The sequence below is a fragment of the Phocoena sinus genome, chromosome 10, assembly GCF_008692025.1.
Source record: "Phocoena sinus isolate mPhoSin1 chromosome 10, mPhoSin1.pri, whole genome shotgun sequence".
Taxonomy (NCBI): domain Eukaryota; kingdom Metazoa; phylum Chordata; class Mammalia; order Artiodactyla; family Phocoenidae; genus Phocoena; species Phocoena sinus.
The window spans coordinates 37,912,726-37,931,955 of record NC_045772.1 but is presented as its reverse complement, the minus strand read 5'-3'; the positions used below and the strand labels follow the sequence as shown (position 1 = coordinate 37,931,955).

The 19,230-nt window shown below is 34.1% G+C and overlaps 1 protein-coding gene across 12 annotated transcripts in view; it reads right to left on the bottom strand.

Moving 5' to 3' along the window:
* PPFIA2 (PTPRF interacting protein alpha 2) overlaps positions 1–19,230 on the bottom strand; it is a 473,113-nt gene that overhangs the window by 91,399 nt on the left and 362,484 nt on the right. For 10 of the 12 annotated variants that reach the window (XM_032644985.1, XM_032644987.1, XM_032644989.1 and 7 more), the window contains 6 exons: positions 14,240–14,386; positions 13,038–13,172; positions 7,635–7,718; positions 7,240–7,371; positions 5,627–5,689; positions 1,923–2,014 (listed from right to left, as the gene is read on the bottom strand). In XM_032644985.1, the coding sequence (XP_032500876.1) occupies positions 1,923–2,014; positions 5,627–5,689; positions 7,240–7,371; positions 7,635–7,718; positions 13,038–13,172; positions 14,240–14,386 (653 nt within the window). Of the gene's footprint in view, positions 1–1,922; positions 2,015–5,626; positions 5,690–6,611; positions 6,675–7,239; positions 7,372–7,634; positions 7,719–7,813; positions 7,939–13,037; positions 13,173–14,239; positions 14,387–19,230 lie in introns of those variants that run through there. The other 2 variants (XM_032644997.1, XM_032644996.1) reach the window with 2 other exon arrangements.

Genomic DNA, 19,230 nt, shown 5'->3' with positions numbered 1-19,230 from the left:
TAGATGAAGTTCTCATGCACTTTCTGTCTTCTTTATTGTTTTTTTTTCAATTATGTGCACTCAGAAATATGAATGTTCAAGAAATAATTGCTCTTTAATAAATATTCAGTTATCTCATTATAAATTAGCTGTCTTAATAATTCCTATAATACTTTATATTTGTGAGTTGATTTACTGTTTACAAAACACTTTTCTCACTTGTCTCATTTATCTGCAAAGTAATCTTGTGAGATAGTCATAAAATATTATTTTATAAAAAATATTTTTATATAATTCATGTAAATATACATATATATTTTATAAAAATTATTTTATATAATTATGTAAATATACATATATATATATTTGAACTTATTAAGGAAAAATGGGTTTTCCAAAATCAAACTGCTAGTTGTTGTATGTTTAAGACCTAGGAATGTCAATTTTCTTATTTTTGGTCTAGTGTTGTTTCTATTACAATCCATTGTATCAAAGAATAGTTGCTCTGTATGTAGTTCCCAAGTTTCCCTGATGATCCTTCATTGTGGATTAATGTCACATTGCTAGGCTGCCAAGATGACTCACTAAGGTGATGAACTTTTAGACAACACTTCTAGAACTCTGTATTTCTGAGACTGAAGGTCAAAAAGACAATGAAATGGCCATTTGGTCTTATTAAAATATGTTTCATTTGTTGACTGAATAATGCTAGTTCTATGTATTTACTCTGTTGGTATTTTATCAGTTCTTTCTTTCTCCTTTACCGTCATCATCATCATCACCATCACCATGTATATCACTGAATTAATAGCCTCAGATATATAAACCGTAATAAAACATTAGAAAAATAAACATTATTTTCAAAATTAGAGACCTACCTATTTAAAAGTTCCTTGGGTGTATTTATGCCTGCAGAACTGTGTTTCTTATACTAAACTGAATTCAAAATACTGAATTTTGTTCTTATTAATACTCACATTGAAGAGAATGTAAGCACCCTTAGGATTTTTTTTAATTTGGATTTTTCACCTGAATGTCCAAAAAATGCTTTACTAGATATTCATTTATTCAACAATATCTATTGAGAGTATACTATATACAAGGTTTCTTTTTTTAGGTGCTGAGATTATGGTACTCAAAACAGACAAAATATCCAACCTTTGTAGAGCTAACATTCTTAGGATAAGCATAAGACCAAGAAAAATGGACTTTTAGAAGTCTGTGGTGGTCAAAAGTTTCAAATAGCTGATACTGTGTTGTCTATCAAATAAATGCTCAAATGGGTGAATCCCTCTATGGTTTTTTTTATCAACTTTAAATAAAAGGCTCTAAGCACAAAGGAAAATTATACGTGAATTATTGAGCTTGATCTGCCTATCTAGAGAGTAAACAAGGATCTCTTTGCTTTTTTTTTTTTTTTTTTAAGATTAGGTATTGAGTCAAAGTAGATGAGTACAAACAAGTTTACTTGAAGTTTTTTTTTTAAACATATTTAATTTCTCCTTCCCTCTTTATTGTAATTAGTTTAACAAAATAGTCAGATACTAAGTGATCATACCAATGATGTTTCTTCAGCAAAATTAAACATTGAAAACATTTCTGCATGTAGAGAAAATGACTCTTCCTGGAAAAAGATGTAATCTCTGTATATACGGTTCCACTTCTTCATTTATAATTTATAATATATAAGAAGACATAGCTCTCTATATATTTAATACAGAATACAAAAGGTAATAATTTATATTTTTATTGAATATTTAAGGGAAGAATTACTGAATTAGAGAATTATTTTTGAGTGTAGAAACTGTAAATCAGTAAGGGATCAAAATAGGGCAATGCCTGCTGAGAAACAGGAGGTACTTATTTATTTTACTTGAGGAGATATGAAACCATAAGGAAATTCATAATGATTATTGATGAAAAAGCTTTTTATTTAATGTTACCTTGATATTGTGGGTTCAATTAAAGAGCCAGTTCTCATTTTCAACTGGTCAAGTTCAGATCGCAGCTTTTCAATTTCTTCTGCTAATCTTTCCTAAAAGTCAAAGAGGCGTTACTCAGATGATATGCATATGCCAATAGTACCAACACTCAACTATGATAAACCAAACAACCAAGCTTAATGACTTTTTAAAAATGGAAAAAATGATTAACATATTTTTATTACATATTGTTAGACATGACAGCAAAAAATGCCTGATTTTCTCCTTGAAATGAAAATATGACAGCAGAAATCAATAAAATTTTATCTACATTCCCTAACGTTCACTAATGCTAAGTTTCTAAATATATGGGAAAACTAAGGTCATGACCAGCTATGTATACATCACTTCAAAATCTGAGTAGAAAGTATAGCAGTTTAAAAAATAAAGAAAAGGTCTTATTTCTACAGTAAGTAAAGGGTTTCAACCATCCTATAATGGTCGAAGGACACATGGGTGAAAGAGAAGGAAGATTAAATTAAAAGGATGAGAAAAAAATTATCACTTGATATGAGTTAAAATTATTAGCTCGATATTGGTACAATAATTTATGCATCTGATAATTTTCTCAGACTGGCATTAACAGTTTCAGTCTGCAAAATTATGAAGATGAGGGTGATCTTATAGCCCTTAATTAAATATTCATGTAAGGACTTAATTTTGTTTTTGTAATTATAAATGTTATAACATTATAAATGTGTCCTTCCAGATGTTCTATTGCTGTTATTTTTCCCCCTTCATGTGGCCAATGCTGGACATTTTACTGGACTCATACTTCTTTTCTCACCACAATTTTTTGTCAATGTGGCCTTTGCAATGTTTCTCTTATCTGCTCTTTTTAAAATTCTTTCTACCACCATCCTACATTACACACGTTTTTACCTTTTTCCTGAATTATTTTACCAGCTTCCACGATGTATTGCTACCTTCAATCTCTTTCCCACACATTCCTCTGCTAGATGTATCATTTTATTTAATTAATTAATTTATTTTTTTTTTGCAGTACGCGGGCCTCTCACTGTTGTGGCCTCTCCCATTGCGGAGCGCAGGCTCAGCAGCCATGGCTCACGGGCCCAGCCGCTCCGCGGCATGTGGGATCTTCCTGGACCGGGGCACGAACCCGCGTCCCCTGCATCAGCAGGCGGACTCTCAACCACTGTGCCACCAGGGAAGCCCTACAAATTACTTTTAAAGCATTTGACTTTTACTCTGAGTGAGATAGGAAATGATTGGAGGATTTCTGAGCAGAGAAGTGACCTGATCATTCTGATGGCTGTGAAATGGACTGATGAATGGGATTAGGAAGTAGAGAAGATAAAAAATTATTATGTTCTTCCAAAAACAGGCAAGAGAATTATGGCTTGGACAACAATAGTGTTAGGAAGAGAATGGCAAGGATATTGGTTGTATTTTGAAGATAGAATTAAGAGAATTTGCTCTTGGACTGGCTACAGGGTGTGTGATAAAGAAAGAGGTCAAGAACAGCTCCAAAGTTTTTAGCCTGCGTAGTTAAGAAAAAGAAGTTGTGATTTACTGACAAGACTGCTGCTGGTGGTGATTAGGTTAGGTCGTGGTGGTGTTTGGGGGGTTGGGGGATTACTTGTTAAGACTGAGATGACCATGTGTCCAAACAGAGATACTGGATTGACTCTTGAATATATGTACTCCCTCAGGGAAGAGGAAGTATAGTAGGTGATCTAAATTTGCAAATTCTTAATTTACAGATGGTATTTAAATCCATGAACTCACCAGGGACCGAACATAGAGAAGAAATCCAAGGACAGTCCTAGGAACTTCAAATTTTAGAGATCAAAATAATGAAGAGAAACATGAAAAGAAGAGGTTGAGTATATGAAGGATATTTACTAATAATGGACTGTGAGTTAAATATAATCGAGTGAAAATTTGAGGAGTTATAGGAGACGTGGTTAGATGAGGAAATGTGCTCAGCTGTATGGAATGATATTCAGAAATGAGGTATGGCCTGGGATTTGCTGCCTCTAGTGATTGACATGAACAGGAATGCAAAGCATGGAATGATTAGTACTGCGGGTTGCCTGGGCAGACTTTTGGAGCTACAGGCTTGGGTAGGAGGTTGGGGAGTGGTTTCTGGGGATCTTGCCAGAAGCACACAGAGCTTTGGATAACATAACATTCCATAACAGGATTAAGTCCCGAATTCACAATCTGTTTACACCCTAGTTCTTTAAACACAACCAGTCACAGCAAATTTCTGGTGATTCAGCCAATCAACCGTCTTTGTTTTCTCTGTGCTATTGCATAGTTATCATCTTCTTCCCTACCATTCTTTATTTGTTAAGATCAGATGTGCCTTCAAGAGCCTGATGAAATGTTATCTGCTTCACTGTAGACTTTCTGAACTACTTTAGAAAGAATTAGATGCTATCTTCTAGGCACCATATTGTATTGCTCTCATACACCTATCTTTCGGGGTTTAAGGGTGTGTACATCCTGACCGTGGGACTAAATAGTTATTTTTTAAATTAACATCATAATATGTAGTATTCAATACAGTTAAATGTACAATTGTTCTTTCTTATCTTTATTCTCTCATCTTTTCCAATACCTTCCAAATGATGTACTGCTGCCAGATCTCCTTCCCTTCCCTCCTTCCTTCCCTCCCTTCCTCCCTCTCTTCCTCCCTTCCTTCCTTCCTTCTATTACTCCCTCTCTCCCTCCTTTCTCTGTTTCCATTCCTTCCATCTTTTGTTTAATATACATCTATAAGTCACTTCTTAAGTTAGTGATTTTATATTATTTCATTTACTGATGCTGAACAAAAGGAAATAAGACAAAATTGCCAACAAGAATTTTACATGTTAAGGAAGGAGGAAAACACATTAGCAATTACAGCTTTTAACATTTTATAATCTGGTCCTTATCTGTCTAGTCTATCACATATCCTACAATAAGAATAACTGATTCCAGCCAAACTGTTATGTCCATTATTATTTAAGATATCAAAGTCACTACTCACCTCCTCCCCACTCTAAGTACTTGCAATCATGGCACAGGCACTGTATTTGAAAGCCTTGCAAAACAGTCCTCTTTCCTTAAAGCATTCTGAAGCCTTCTGTATAGCAGCAATGTATATTGATCTCTCCTACCTGTAGTTCTTACTATCTTTCATTCATCTGACACTTGGCATCTGTGACTCTACAACTCATTGCTTTGTGTTTTCTCTCCTCAATTAGACTTTTCAGGTACTTTAGAACTAAGTTCATGTTTGCAAATATAACAGCACAGTTTTATGCACAGTAGGTATTTAATACATTCCTGCTAAAATAGTATCTCAAACTAGACACAAATCGGTGCATACATTTTTATCCCATTTATATAAAGCATGAAAAAAGTCAAAAACATTTTTTTTCTGTTAGAAGTCAAGATAGTGATTATCCTTTAGGATAAGAGTAGTGATTATATGCTAAGTTGGGCTTCCAGCATGTTGATTTTCAGTATGTTTGGTTTGTAAAAATTCATCAAGCTCTCCCTATATATGTACACTTTTCTGTATGTATAATATAAAAGTTAAAATATTTTTAAAAGATAACATCCTAAAATTATTTATTATCAAATTTATTTTATAACAAAATATTCACCAATGTGAAATAGAAAAGTGGGCAAAATGTAAGCTTCCATAATACCTTGTCATGTAAAGATTCTTCCAGATTCTTTCTGAAAGTTTCTGATTCTTGAATTAAAACGTTCTACAGAAAAGAAAAAGAACACATAAATAATAAATAAAACAGAAAATAATTAAATGTGTAGATTAATTTTTTATCACTCAAGAATCTTCTTTGATTCCTTCCTTGGTGCATCTATTTTTTCATTTCCATGGAAACCAAGTTTCAATGGAATCTTTAAACAAGACACCTTAACATTTTTAGAAATACATAATTTAAATAGGAAATGTCACTTTGTAACACTTGGATTGACAAATAAGATAAATATTAACTTTTAAGCTATTTCTGACTGCCTCTTCCCAGTCTTTTTAGAATTTGAAATAATTAGGTTACTTTTCAAATGAGAAAAAGTGAATAAAAAGCAAAATACTAGCCAAAGCTATCATAGAGAAGAATTCAGATAAACTCATTTTTACTACCCGAAGAAAGAAGAAATTGTAAGATCAGATTCTTTTAAAAGTTCAATTTCTGGATCCTTATTTCAAATACAGAATTAACAATTTCTAATAATGTTTAGATTATTAGATAAATAAAAACAAAATATTAGCTTTTTAAAAAACTAATGTTATATATCATGATGTGGAAATAACTTGCATCATAGATTTGAAAAAAATCCTTGCCATAAAAGTATTACTGTTGTAAAAGCTTTATGCTTTTCTTATAGTATTACAAAGCATGATTTAAAATAATGTATTCTTTTCAAATTTATAGAGTTAAATTAAAACAAGAGTGTGGTTATTGGCATGCATGTGGTGCTGAATGGGAAGAAGGCATGCCTTATGACTTCTTACTGGGTAAATTAATCAAACTACTTTAACATTTCATTGACACATTTTTCCTATTTTGGTTTATTGTATGGAGCAGGGGAAAATGTCTAGCTTAGGTAGCGATTGGCATTCCATCTAAATTTCCAAAATGATTTCTCCACCTAGGTTTTAGTCCCTACCTTTTTTTATACTCTGGAATTGGCAATCAGCTCACTAGATCTTGCTGGTCAGGTAGTCAGCAACTATTAATCGGATATATTAACTGTGAATGAAATTGTAGATTGTACAGAAACACTTTTTTGGAAACAATGCAGCTGAAAGTTTTGCATTTCTAAACTCTGTGGTGGGACTGACACTAGTGCTATTGGTGATATAAACTCACTCACATTTTGGCCTTTAGACTAGCAGTAGATTCAGTTACTTGAAACATTTGTGTGGTTCAAAGCAAGCCTCCCCACACACTCCAAAATACTAATTTTTGTCTTACTCTTCGTTTTTGCATACCACATGAAAGACAAATGAAATATTTTCATCACAAAAGTGCACCATGTTTTAATACCTTTGTCTTATATGATCATGCTAATATGTAAGATTTATATACCATGTAACATTTTTTATTCATTTAAAAATTGATCTTACATATTTTTACAGAAACTATTTGTTCACTTTTAAGAATATATCAGGCTTTTTTTAAATTAAGGAAAGTAAATGGATCATCTGAACAATGCAATGATTGTAGCAGAGTGTAAAACAAACATGATCATAAGAACATAGCTGATAATCATGTGATTCTACTGGTCCTTTTACCTTCTCTTCTAGAGCAGCCATTCGTTCCTTTAAGTGTAGCTGTAAGCGTTCATTGGATTCAGTCAGAAGTCTATCCACAGTATCGGATAATCTTTTGTTGTGCTCCTCATTCATTTTCTCTCTTTGCCTAGCCTTACATTCAAAAAATAAATAAATAAATTTAACATAAAAATCACTTTAAAATATTTGGGCTTGTTTTTGTATTTTTTCTAGTTTTAAAACTGGATTTAATTTTATGTCTGTTTTGATTAAATTGGCAGAAACTTTTTTTAATGCACAGGGCATATTCATATGATTTTAAATATAACCTATAATCAAGAAACACATTCAGTTCTTGTATGTAGAATATAAATCCATAAACTGATGCTTGAGAGGGATGGTCTTAAAATACATACTCTTTGAAGTTCTTGATTTTTCTCTTCAAGTTGACCTTCTAGATGCCTCATACGTTCTTCAATGTTTCCATGTCTTTCTTCAGCCTGTTAAGAAATATGAAGAATGCACCTGACATGTAAGATACGGTTAACACTTTTCCTCTAAATAAACTGAAATAAAATGTAAAGCAAGCTACTACCAACCGCAAATGTAGTTTTCAAAAAATAAACTTTTTTTAAACAGGCAGCTGAACAGCATTGCTTGAAATGTGTCAGCTACAAAGGCCTGTTACATCCAAGCATCAGCAAAACATCGGAGTTATTTATGAGCAATGAAATCAGCCAAATGTAACATGCAGACTGTGCATGGTTTGAACACAAACCTGCCATTGTCCAATCTTAAGCTCCTGAAGCACTGAACTGCACAGATGGTCGATTATCAATAAATAAAAGTAACATAATTTTTACAAATGAAAAGAAAAACTTAGATGAATTCTATTTAGCAATAGAAAGTAAAGTCCAGTAGGACTACCTTCCTACGTATGGAGATCATTTCTTGTAGTTTAGCTTCCATAACATATTGATAATCATCAGATGAGGTAGAAGAGGTTGGATCAGACTAACGAGTCAAGGAAAAGGAGAGGGACAAAATTGAAAAATCAGAACTAAAGGCACTGACACTGAACAGAACATAGCACAGAATGCTTAAAAGAAAAATGTGACAGCAAATTTAATACTTTAATAGAATTTTATGTGGAAAGAACTACACTGATATCTGGTGAACATGATGAAGTTGATGGTTATAAGTGAAAAGTAATGATATGCTCAAATAAAAAGCTACCAACCTAAGGTATGGAAGGTTAGTGATGGCTGGCAATGAAAGACCACTACAGAATGAATTAAAGCAACTCTGAAAGAGTCATGTAATAATTGGAATTATGGGAAACCAAACACTAGAATATGTCTCTGATAGATTGTTATAAGTTTTATATTTTGGGTTGTTTGTTTATCATATTACTTAAAAATAATGGAAACAAAGTACCTCAATATTGAGGAGTAGGCCAAGCCAATGACTCAGGTGAAATAAATTTGGAACAAAATTTATTATAAACCCAGCTCTGTAGAAATCAGAGAAAAAGCTAAGCCACGGGGTTAATTATTATGAGTATTCTCCAATTCAAGCAGGATTGTTTCCTCAGCAGCACTGGCAAACTTACAAAATGACTTCTGGTCTCTCAATACAAACTATGACTGTAGGTGTAGAACCTCAGCGCCTATACTTAGACATAGCCTTAATTCGACATTTTAAATGAAAATGATTAGAAGTCCTCAAATAAAGTGACAATAATGCTGTGAGGACAAGAAAACTTATTGTGAATTCTCCTGAATGATACTAGGGACCACTCTAAAACTGATTCTGCATTGATTTGTTGCTATGGAAACAAAATAGTGCCCTAAAGTGAATAGGCAGCACAGTGCCTTTTGTGAGCTAATGTTTGCCCAGTGCCAAGGTTAGTTACATGTCTTGGAGGTGAATGTCAGGTTACCACAGATGCAGAGTGTTCAACACATGTGACATTGCTGATAGCTGAACTGTATTAGTATGTTATGTACAGATTACATGTAAAGTTACATCAACATTTTAATCATAATTACAAGTTAAATAATCACAACAGCCAAAGTACCCTATGTCAGGATAACAAAATTTAACTCCAGAGCATATTCTATTACATTTTATAAGTTTATTCAAAAACAGTGAAATGTACTTTATGCAAATATAGGACTATATATAAATATATCATTCAGTACCTGAAAAGAAATAGTAACCTATTCATGTATTGGTTCATATGCATATGTACTATTTTATGCAACAAATTCCAACTTAATCTATAAAATAAACATTTAACGGCTGTGCTTATGCAAATAATAACTCAATATTTACATTTTGAAAGATTTTCCTTCTGATATTCTTATTTCATAAATCAGGAAAATAATGAAGAAATAACAAATAACCAATTTCTCTCCTCAACCAGAAGCAACACAGAATGCTACCATAGTCTTCAAATGCCACAAAATGATTTTATAATATTTTTAAAAAATTTATAATTCAATTAAGAATATAGTAAATGGTTCAAAATTTTGCTGAAATTATGTATTTTAAATTCTTAAACATATCTGTAATCTCTCAAAAGTACATTTTAACAAGCAGTTAATGTTATGACAATTAATCTGGTGACTGACTCAAGGTAGTCAAGGCATGAACATTTCAATTTCCAAAACTGTTTATTCAAATATACAAGTAAGTCAGTAGATCTTTCAAAGGTCCTTAAAACTTCTAGCTGTTTCCATCTTAACTACTGAAAACACACCAAACATTGTGAAAATTCACTTCAGAGATTAAACGAGAATTCTGTCATGTTTAAATCACTGTTATTGTTGATACTTTTTATTGGTACTAAAAATGAATGAAATACCTTATGGAATTCAAGATGAATTATGTCCTTGCTGAGGAATATGCATTTTAATTAAAGAAGTAAACATCATAAATCATAAGACTGGGATCCCAAAATGTTATTATTTAATTGTATATACACTCACCAAAGCCAAATTTTAAATTTTATCCCTAGCCATTATTCAATACTTCTTACTTTCTAAAAGCCTTAAATGAGCTTTAGCTACCTATTTTTACACACACACACCCCACGCTGGCAAAAAAAGATATTCTTATCAACCAAAGAATAAATTCAGACATCATCTCTAAACAAACACTGGATCAATTTGCAACCACTATTGATTTATGTTCACCTTGACCTTATGAAGACTGCAATTTAAGCAACTGGTGTAAATACTATAGTCACATAAGAACAATCTTGTATATTTTGACTCCTTGACGGGATATAGGGCTTATCTTGGTTTCACTCTTTAACGTGACAAGGCAATTTTCAAACGAGCTAAAGTTTTAGAAGAAAACTTTACAGTTTTCTTTTATAGGCAGAAATAGTTTTGAGAAGAATGTGAATATATCTGGAAATGGAGAAGCAATCAAATTTAAAGAGAGGAGGGCCAAAGAGAAGAAAACAATAGTGGCAGATACTAAAAGTAGAAAAAATACTTATAGGCCAATTAAAATATATGAGGGATTGTTAACAATATCTTTCAAAATATAGGAGAGGGAGACTAAACTAAGCATAAATCATAAATTAGTGAGAAGTCAAAAACATTATGACGTAGAAAAGACTATGGAGATCAATAATAAGACACTGAAAAGAAATTGGAATTGAAGTAATGAATAACTAAAACCGGTTTTAGAGACAGTCCCTAAAGGTCTTGAGAACAGAGATAAAAAAATGGTCAAAAATCTTTTTAGCCATAAAGCTTGGGAGAGCAAATGAAAGACTGATCTTCAAATGTTATAAAAGGGTTACAAGCAGAGGGAGTACACTGAAAATAGAATCTCAGCACCAGAGGCGTGTGAATAATGAATTAAATATGGCGATAATCTACAAACTGTATATCTGAAATAATGTTGATACAGAGCCAGTCAGGAGAGAAAGCAGTAAAAAGGACAAGCAGAGTGAATTCTAACATTTTCATACTTTTTAAGAGAGGTAAAACTCCTGAAAAGTGAGGAAATCAAAGGGGTCTATTCCCTTTTAATTCCCTTTCTATTCTCTTTTAAGTCCAGATGAAGTGGAATTTTAGCAATATATTATCAGGTAGGAGTGAACTGAGGAAATTACTTTGGGTGCATAAGTGAATATATGTATCAAATATGACCTCAATAAAATAAAATAGAGGGAAAAACAGATGAGACACCTATTTTAAGTTGTTTTGTTTTACATTCTAAATTAAGGATTCTTAGGGATTTTTAAAGCCTGATATGTCAAGTATTATATTTTAAATTATGCTTTATTCTCAATCCATCAGAGGTTAATCTGGGGCAATTTTTTGCTGAATTTTAAATTGTGTTTTTGGGGGAGAGATTCCAGACTTTCTTGTAGTTTACTTATGACACTATTGATTATTTTACACTAAAATATTACAAAAGTTACTTTTATTATTTAGCCACTTGCCTAACTCCCCCTAAAATAGTTCAGTTCAATAAGATAACTCTTTATAAAAGTTCTTTATATTCCTCAAATGAAAAGCCTAAGTATACATATCTTAATCCATATTATAGTAATTTTAAATGTGTTTGCAAGAAAAAAATAGCATACTACTACTACTATGTTTGCACTTTTTATATAATTTCAATAATATTTCTAAAATTAAATAAGTTTATATTTATTTTAGAAATCACACATCTCTGAAATTTCCAGAGTGGTTTACGGCATGGTCTGTGACTATGGAAGGATCCAGATTGTATCACCCTAATCAGACTAAAGTTTCATTCAGCTAGTTAGTCCAATACTCTACAACAAACTATACCAATACTTTCTGCTTTGTCAACTGTTTGTCTTTTCACTACCTGTTTAACTACCCTATTTTAACTAATAGGCAACAGTTTACTGTTCCTCTTTAATTATTTACTTTTCCAAAAGTAACTATATGTGTCTACTTTTATTTTGTTGCATCAATTGTTTTGGATAATCCCTAATGCCAGAATTTATAACTTGCATTTCATGTATCTATCTGACCCGTTTACTGCAGTGGTGTGGAAAACAGCACATGGTAATGACTGTGTGAACATCTAAAATGTGTGTAAATTTTTGAATTGATATTAAAAGTCAAACATGCTTTTAGTGACAAAATCTGTACTGTCATTCTAGTGACATGTGACTTTCAAGCAATGCCATTCCATTTGACTGTGAAAGGTAAGAATAGTCGTTTTAGCATTATAATGGTTGCTAAGTTCTAAAATATGCATATAATTGCAGAATCTAATGTCCATAATATAGCAGTTAATTTTGAACATTCTTCAGAATATTATTGATTTTAATTGGTTCAGAAGAAATTACAACTATTAAAATCACTTTCTGACTATTTAATGGCTTTAGACTTCTACAAATCTATTGTCTAACTTCTAACAAAATTTTTTCATACCATAGTCAGAAAGGAATCAACTGCTTATGGTATCTCCTACATTTCTAATACTGTACAATTTATGCTAAGCTTACTAAATTATTTTGTCTCATGTATATCCATATGTGCAAATATAACCATGGAAAATTAACTCTAAGGATGTGATATTTTGTTCGTTTTTGTTAATGTTTAAATAGGCAAAGGAATCATCATATCATATGTATCAGTCATTCATTTCAACATAAATATGTGTAACATAAAAATGCATCTAAATAACAGACCAATAAAGATTAAATAAACTTAATCTTTATAAAGCCTAAAGAAAATCTTCATGTATTCCATTTTGATTACTAGTCATTTCTATAAGTATATCTAAGTTGACCAACTGTTTTATTGCAGTACCTTTGTCAGGGCTGCAATTCTCTGAGCCAGTTCAGCCTCTACTTCAGGTAAGGTCTCAGCTTTTCTCATAGTTTGCTGCAACTTTTGCTCAGCTAGCTCAAGACGCTCTTGTAACTGTCTATTCTTCTCTTCCATCTGAAATAGGGACGAAAAAAGAGACACTTAAATTGTCACAGTTAGGATAGCAAACACCAGTCACCAGGGGCTGTGGGCTTCAAGCCACTCTTCTAGAGTTAAAATAAGCTACTACTACCATACCTACTGTGCAAAGAGATTATTGTTCTCATGTTTTCATATATTACTTATCCATAATCCTTAATAAATTCAGCACATTAAAAAAAGAAAACCTTTTACTGACGGCAGCAAAAAGAAAAGAAGTTAATAGTGAGTATTAACCTGGACAAATGGAATACAACTTAGTACTAAGACTTCAGATACACTGTAATAGCAACATACTGAAAATCATAACATTAGCTGGAGTAGGAGAGGGAATGTAGCATAATGATTGAGAGTCCAGGCTCTAGAGATGAAGTTGGAAGACTTTTCCTGTGAAGGCCAGATGGTAATTATTTTAGGCTTTGTGTATCATAAAGTCTCTGTTCCAACTATTCAATTTTACTGTTGTAGCACAAAAGCAGTCATAGACAATGATTAAATGAATGGGTATGTCTATGTTTCAATAAACCTTTATTTATAAAACAGAGCCATAGTTTTGGCACATGGGCCATAGTTTGCCCACTCCTCCAGAGCCGAATAGACCTAGGTTTCCATTATTGACTCTGCAATTACCATATGTGTGACCTTAGGAGAGGATTCATGTCTCTGAACCTTAGTTTCCTCAGTATAATAATTGTACTTACTTTACTCCTCGATATAATAATTGTATAATAATTATTACACTTTACAGTATAATAATTGTACTTACAGGTGGTGGTTGGATTTAAGTGAGGTAATACATGTAAACTGTTTAGCACAGTTTCTGGTTCATGTCTAGATACAAAGTAAATATTAGTCATTATTTTTATTATTATTAAGATAGATTTCTAGATTACACACTAAAAATCACATCTGTTTAGTTAGCTTGGTTATACATTTTAGAGAATGATTGATTACCAAAGAATACCATATTTTATTTACTCCATGTTTTGTGAGAATGGTGAGAACACACCGACCAGAACAAAACCAAGATAGAGATACTGAACCTGCCGTAGGATGGCCTCTTTATTTGCTAACTCATTTTCTAGTTTGTCATTCATGTCATGTATGGAGGTAGATTCTCTCTGAGCACTGAGGTAACGCTTCTCAAGGGTCGTGATTCTTTCTTCCATATCTTCCTTCTGTGCCATGGCCTACAATTAAAATAATTTTAAAAATCAGATTCTTAGTTTATATACTGTCTTATTATTTAAATTAAATAGTGAGCTATAAAAGAAACTATTGCTTTCTTGAGGTAAATATTCATTCCTTTCTTTTCATTAAGGGGATGCAAGATTTCATGTGAGTTTTCTCAACTTATTTGTCAGAATTCTTCTTCCATCTTGGGTTAGCAAAAAGCTTTCTCTATCTGAGAATGCAATGGAGTACATTTTAAAACTCCTTACTGTAGACTTGGTATTCTTAGAAAAGAAGTGGCAGAAAAATTAGTTCATTACACAGTAGAAATCAGTATAATTATGGGTAGAGTTGCAAATCATAAAATTGGTAAAATGGTGGCTATAGTTCCAAATTGCAAAGGGTTTTTCAAAGAAGGATAATAAATATCATCAGTATCCTTATTGTCATGTATAAGTAAGAGTAGCTCAGTGGTTAAAAGAGAAGGCAAAAATGAAAAAAAAAGTAAATTTGAATCACACTCACAAATGAATTGACAAATTTACTTTGGAACTTAACCATTTCCCTTGTTTAATTGGAATATGATATATTCCAATGAAAAAGAATTTATAGAACTCAATGAATACAAATCTCTAGGGGAAAATCAGTTATTGGTGCAAATGAAGCGATAATTTTAAATACTATATTATTAATATAATATTAACTATTATATTAAGCAATAATTTTAAACCATATAATTCATAGATAACATGGAAATGATTTTATCTTCCTAATAGCTTACATGGGAATTTATTAGTAGGTAGATAACCTACTTTTTTGAGATATGGGGAAAAATCAGCTGCAGAAGTGAGCATCTTGGGCCTGGTGTGGTTTTCTGATAATTTGGGAAGCTCCTTTGCATAAGGAGCCTGACATTGAGGAGATGGTGGTGTTTTCCATTTATTACCATCCAGGTTTCTTTGACCACTTGTTCCTAAGCAGTCTCTTTGTTACTCTCCTACAAGATCCAGAGTCAGTCCTGCCACATGCACAGAACAGATAAATTCCATTCTAATTTTCCAACAGAAATAGAAGCCCTTAAATGGACAGTCCTTCAGCTTCCTGATCTTCCTTAACCACCATCTGGAAATTTAACTACATCCACATAAATCCTTAACCTCTATCTTTTAGTTTAGAACAGGTGTTCCACCTTCCCTCAAAGTTCAGTCATTATCTGTATTCTGGGTTTTATGCCTTTTCTTTTCTTTTCTTTTTTTTTTTTTTTTTTGGTATGCGGGCCTCTCACTGCTGTGGCCTCTCCCGTTGAGGAGCACAGGCTCCGGACGCGCAGGCTCAGCAGCCATGGCTCACGTGCCCAGCCACTCCGCAGCATGTGGGATCTTCCCGGACCGGGGCACGAACTCGTGTCCCCGGCATTGGCAGGCAGACTCTCAACCACTGCGCCACCAGGGAAACCCTATGCCTTTTCTAATTCAGGGATTTGGTCACTTTTTCTCCTGAATTTTCAAGGTGCTAGTAGAGGTAAATCCCATAACAATAGCAAGAAGAATGAAACAGGCTTATAAAAATTTTGGTACAGATCAGAGGTGGAGAGCAGAGGAAACAGAGATGATTCAAACAAAATAAGAATGAGAATTCTTACTCTCATTCTTAAAAATAAGAATGATAAATTATCCGATAAATTATGGACCATTGTCCATAATCTGAATTGAAATTATGAAACCAAACTGTTGGAGTGGGTGGAAAGACTTACCATAGCTTTAAAAATAAGTAAGCAAATTTATTTACCAGGTAATTAATAAAATCCTAGAAAAACAGAAAGCCATACAAAAGGAAAAATTACCATTGAAAATGACTACTTGGATCATTTGTGGAATTATTTACATAGTCATAATAATGGTAACACCGAATGTGATTTTGAGATGATTATAGTGGAAGGATGGGTGTTAAGAGAAAGGAAGGGAAAGAAGAGAGTTAAAATCCTCATATAATATAACAGCAAGACATAGGATAAGTTTAAATAAGAGAAAATACCAGAAGTAATGGCTAAAAGGGTTGAAATTAAGAATTTCAGGGACTCTCCACACCTCCCCTTCCGGGAGCCTGTGCAGCCCGCCACTGCCAGGGTCCCAGGATCCAGGGACAACTTCCCCGGGAGAACGCACCGCACGCATTAGGCTGGTGCAACGTCACGCTGGCCTCTGCCGCCACAGGCTCGCCCCGCATACCCTCCCTCCCCCCGGCCTGAGTGAGCCAGAGCCCCAGAAGCAGCTGCTCCTTTAACCCCGTCCTGTCTGAGCGAAGACCAGACCCCTCAGGAGACCTACACGCAGAGGCGGGACCAAATCCAAAGCTGAACCACGGGAGCTGTGCTAACAAAGAAGAGAAAGGGAAATTTCTCCCAGCAGCCTCAGGAGCAGCAGATTAAACTTCCACAATCAACTTGATGTACCCTGCATCTGTGGAATACCTGAATAGACAACAAATAATCCCAAATTGAGGAGGTGGACTTTGGGAGCAACTATATATATATATATATATATTTTTTTTTTTCCTTCCCTTTTTCTTTTTGTGAGGGTGTATGTGTATGCTTCTGTGTGAGATTTTGTCTGTATAGCTTTGCTTTCACCATTTGTCCTGGGATTCTGTCTGTCCGTTCTTTTTTTTTTTTTTACTTTTTAAATTTTTTTCATAATAATTATTTTTTATTTTAATGACTTTATTTTATTTTATTCCCTTTCATCCTTCCTTCCTCCCTCCCTCCCTCCCTCCCTCTCTCTCTCTCTCTCTCTCTCTCTATCTCTCTCTCTCTTTCTTTCTTTCTTTCTATTTTTTTCTCCCTTTTATTCTGAGCCATGTGGATGAAAGGCTCTTAGTGCTCCAGCCAGGAGTCAGTGCTGTGCCTCTGAGGGGGGAGAGCCAACTTCAGCACACTGGTCCACAAGAGATCTCCCAGCTCCACGTAATATTAAATGGCAAAAGTCTCCCAGAGATCTCCATCTCAACACCATCTCAACTCTCAACAAGATGGACTAAATTGATATTTATAGGACATTCCATCCAAAAACAAGAGAATACACATTTTTCTCAAGTGCTCACGGAACACTATCCAGGATAGATAATATCTTGGGTCACAAATCAAGCCTTGGTAAATTTAAGAAAATTGAAATCGTATCAAGTGTCTTTTCTGACCACAACACTATGAGACTAGATATCAATTACAGGAAAAGATCTGTAAAAAATACAACACATGGAGGTGAAACAATACACTATTTAATAAGCAAGAGATCACTGAAGACATCAAAGAGGAAATCAAAAAATTCCTAGAAACAAAAGACAATGAAAACACAATGACCCAAAACCTATGGGATGCAGCAAGAGCAGTTCTAAGAGGGAAGTTTACAGCAATACAATCCTACCTTAAGAAACAGGAAACATCTCAAATAAACAACCTAACCTTGCACCTAAAGCAATTAGAGAAAGAAGAACAAAAAACCACCAAAGTTAGCAGAAGGAAAGAAATCATAAATATCAGATCAGAAATAAATGAAAAAGAAATTAAGGAAACAATAGCAAAGATCAGTAAAACTAAAAGCTGGTTCTTTGAGAAGATAAACAAAATGGATAAACCATTAGCCAGACTCATCAAGAAAAAAAGGGAGAAGACTCAAATCAATAGAATTAGGGGCTTCCTTGGTGGCGCAGTAGTTAAGAGTCCATCTGCCGATGCAGGCGACACAGGTTCGTGCCCCAGTCCGGGAAGATCCCACATGCTGCGGAGCGGCTGGGCCTGTGAGCCATGACCACTGGGCCTGCGTGTCCAGAGCCTGTGCTCCACAACGGGAGAGGCCACAACAGTGAGAGGCCCACGTACCGCAAAAAAAAAAAAAAAAAAAAAAAAAATCAATAGAATTAAAAATGAAAAAGCAGAAGTAACAACTGACACTGCAGAAATACAAAGGATCATGAGAGATTACTACAAGCAACTATATGCCAATAAAATGGACAACCTGGAAGAAATGGACAAATTCTCAGAAATGCACAACCTGCCGAGACTGAACAAAGAAGAAACAGAAAATATGAACAGACCAATCACAAGCTCTGAAATTGAAACTGTGATTAAAAATCTTCCAACAAACAAAAGCCCAGGACCAGTTGGCTTCACAGGCGAATTCTATCAAACGTTTAGAGAACTAACACCTATCCTTCTCAAACTCTTCCAAAATATAGCAGAGACAGGAACACTCCCAAACTCATTCTATGAGGCCACAATCACCCTGATACCAAAACCAGACAAAGATGTCACAAAGAAAGAAAACTGCAGGCCAATATCACTGATGAATATAGATGCAAAAATCCTCAACAAAATACTAGCAAACAGAATCCAACAGCACATTAAAAGGATCATACAACATGACCAAGTGGGTTTTTTTCCAGGAATGCAAGGATTCTTCATTATACGCAAATTAATCAACGTGATTCACCATATTAACCAATTGAAGGAGAAAAACCATATGATCGTCTCAATCGATGCAGAGAAAGCTTTTGACAAAATTCAACACCCATTTATGATAAAAAACCTGCAGAAAGGGGCTTCCCTGGTGGCGCAGTGGTTGAGAGTCCGCCTGCCGATGCAGGGGACACGGGTTCGTGCCCCGGTCTGGGAGGATCCCACATGCCGCGGAGCGGCTGGGCCCGTGAGCCATGGCCGCTGAGCCTGCGCGTCCGGAGCCTGTCCTCCGCAACGGGAGAGGCCACAACAGTGAGAGGCCCGCGTAACGCATAAAAAAAAAAAAAAAAAAAAAAAAAAAAAACCTGCAGAAAGTAGGCATAGAGGGAACTTTCCTCAACATAGTAAAGG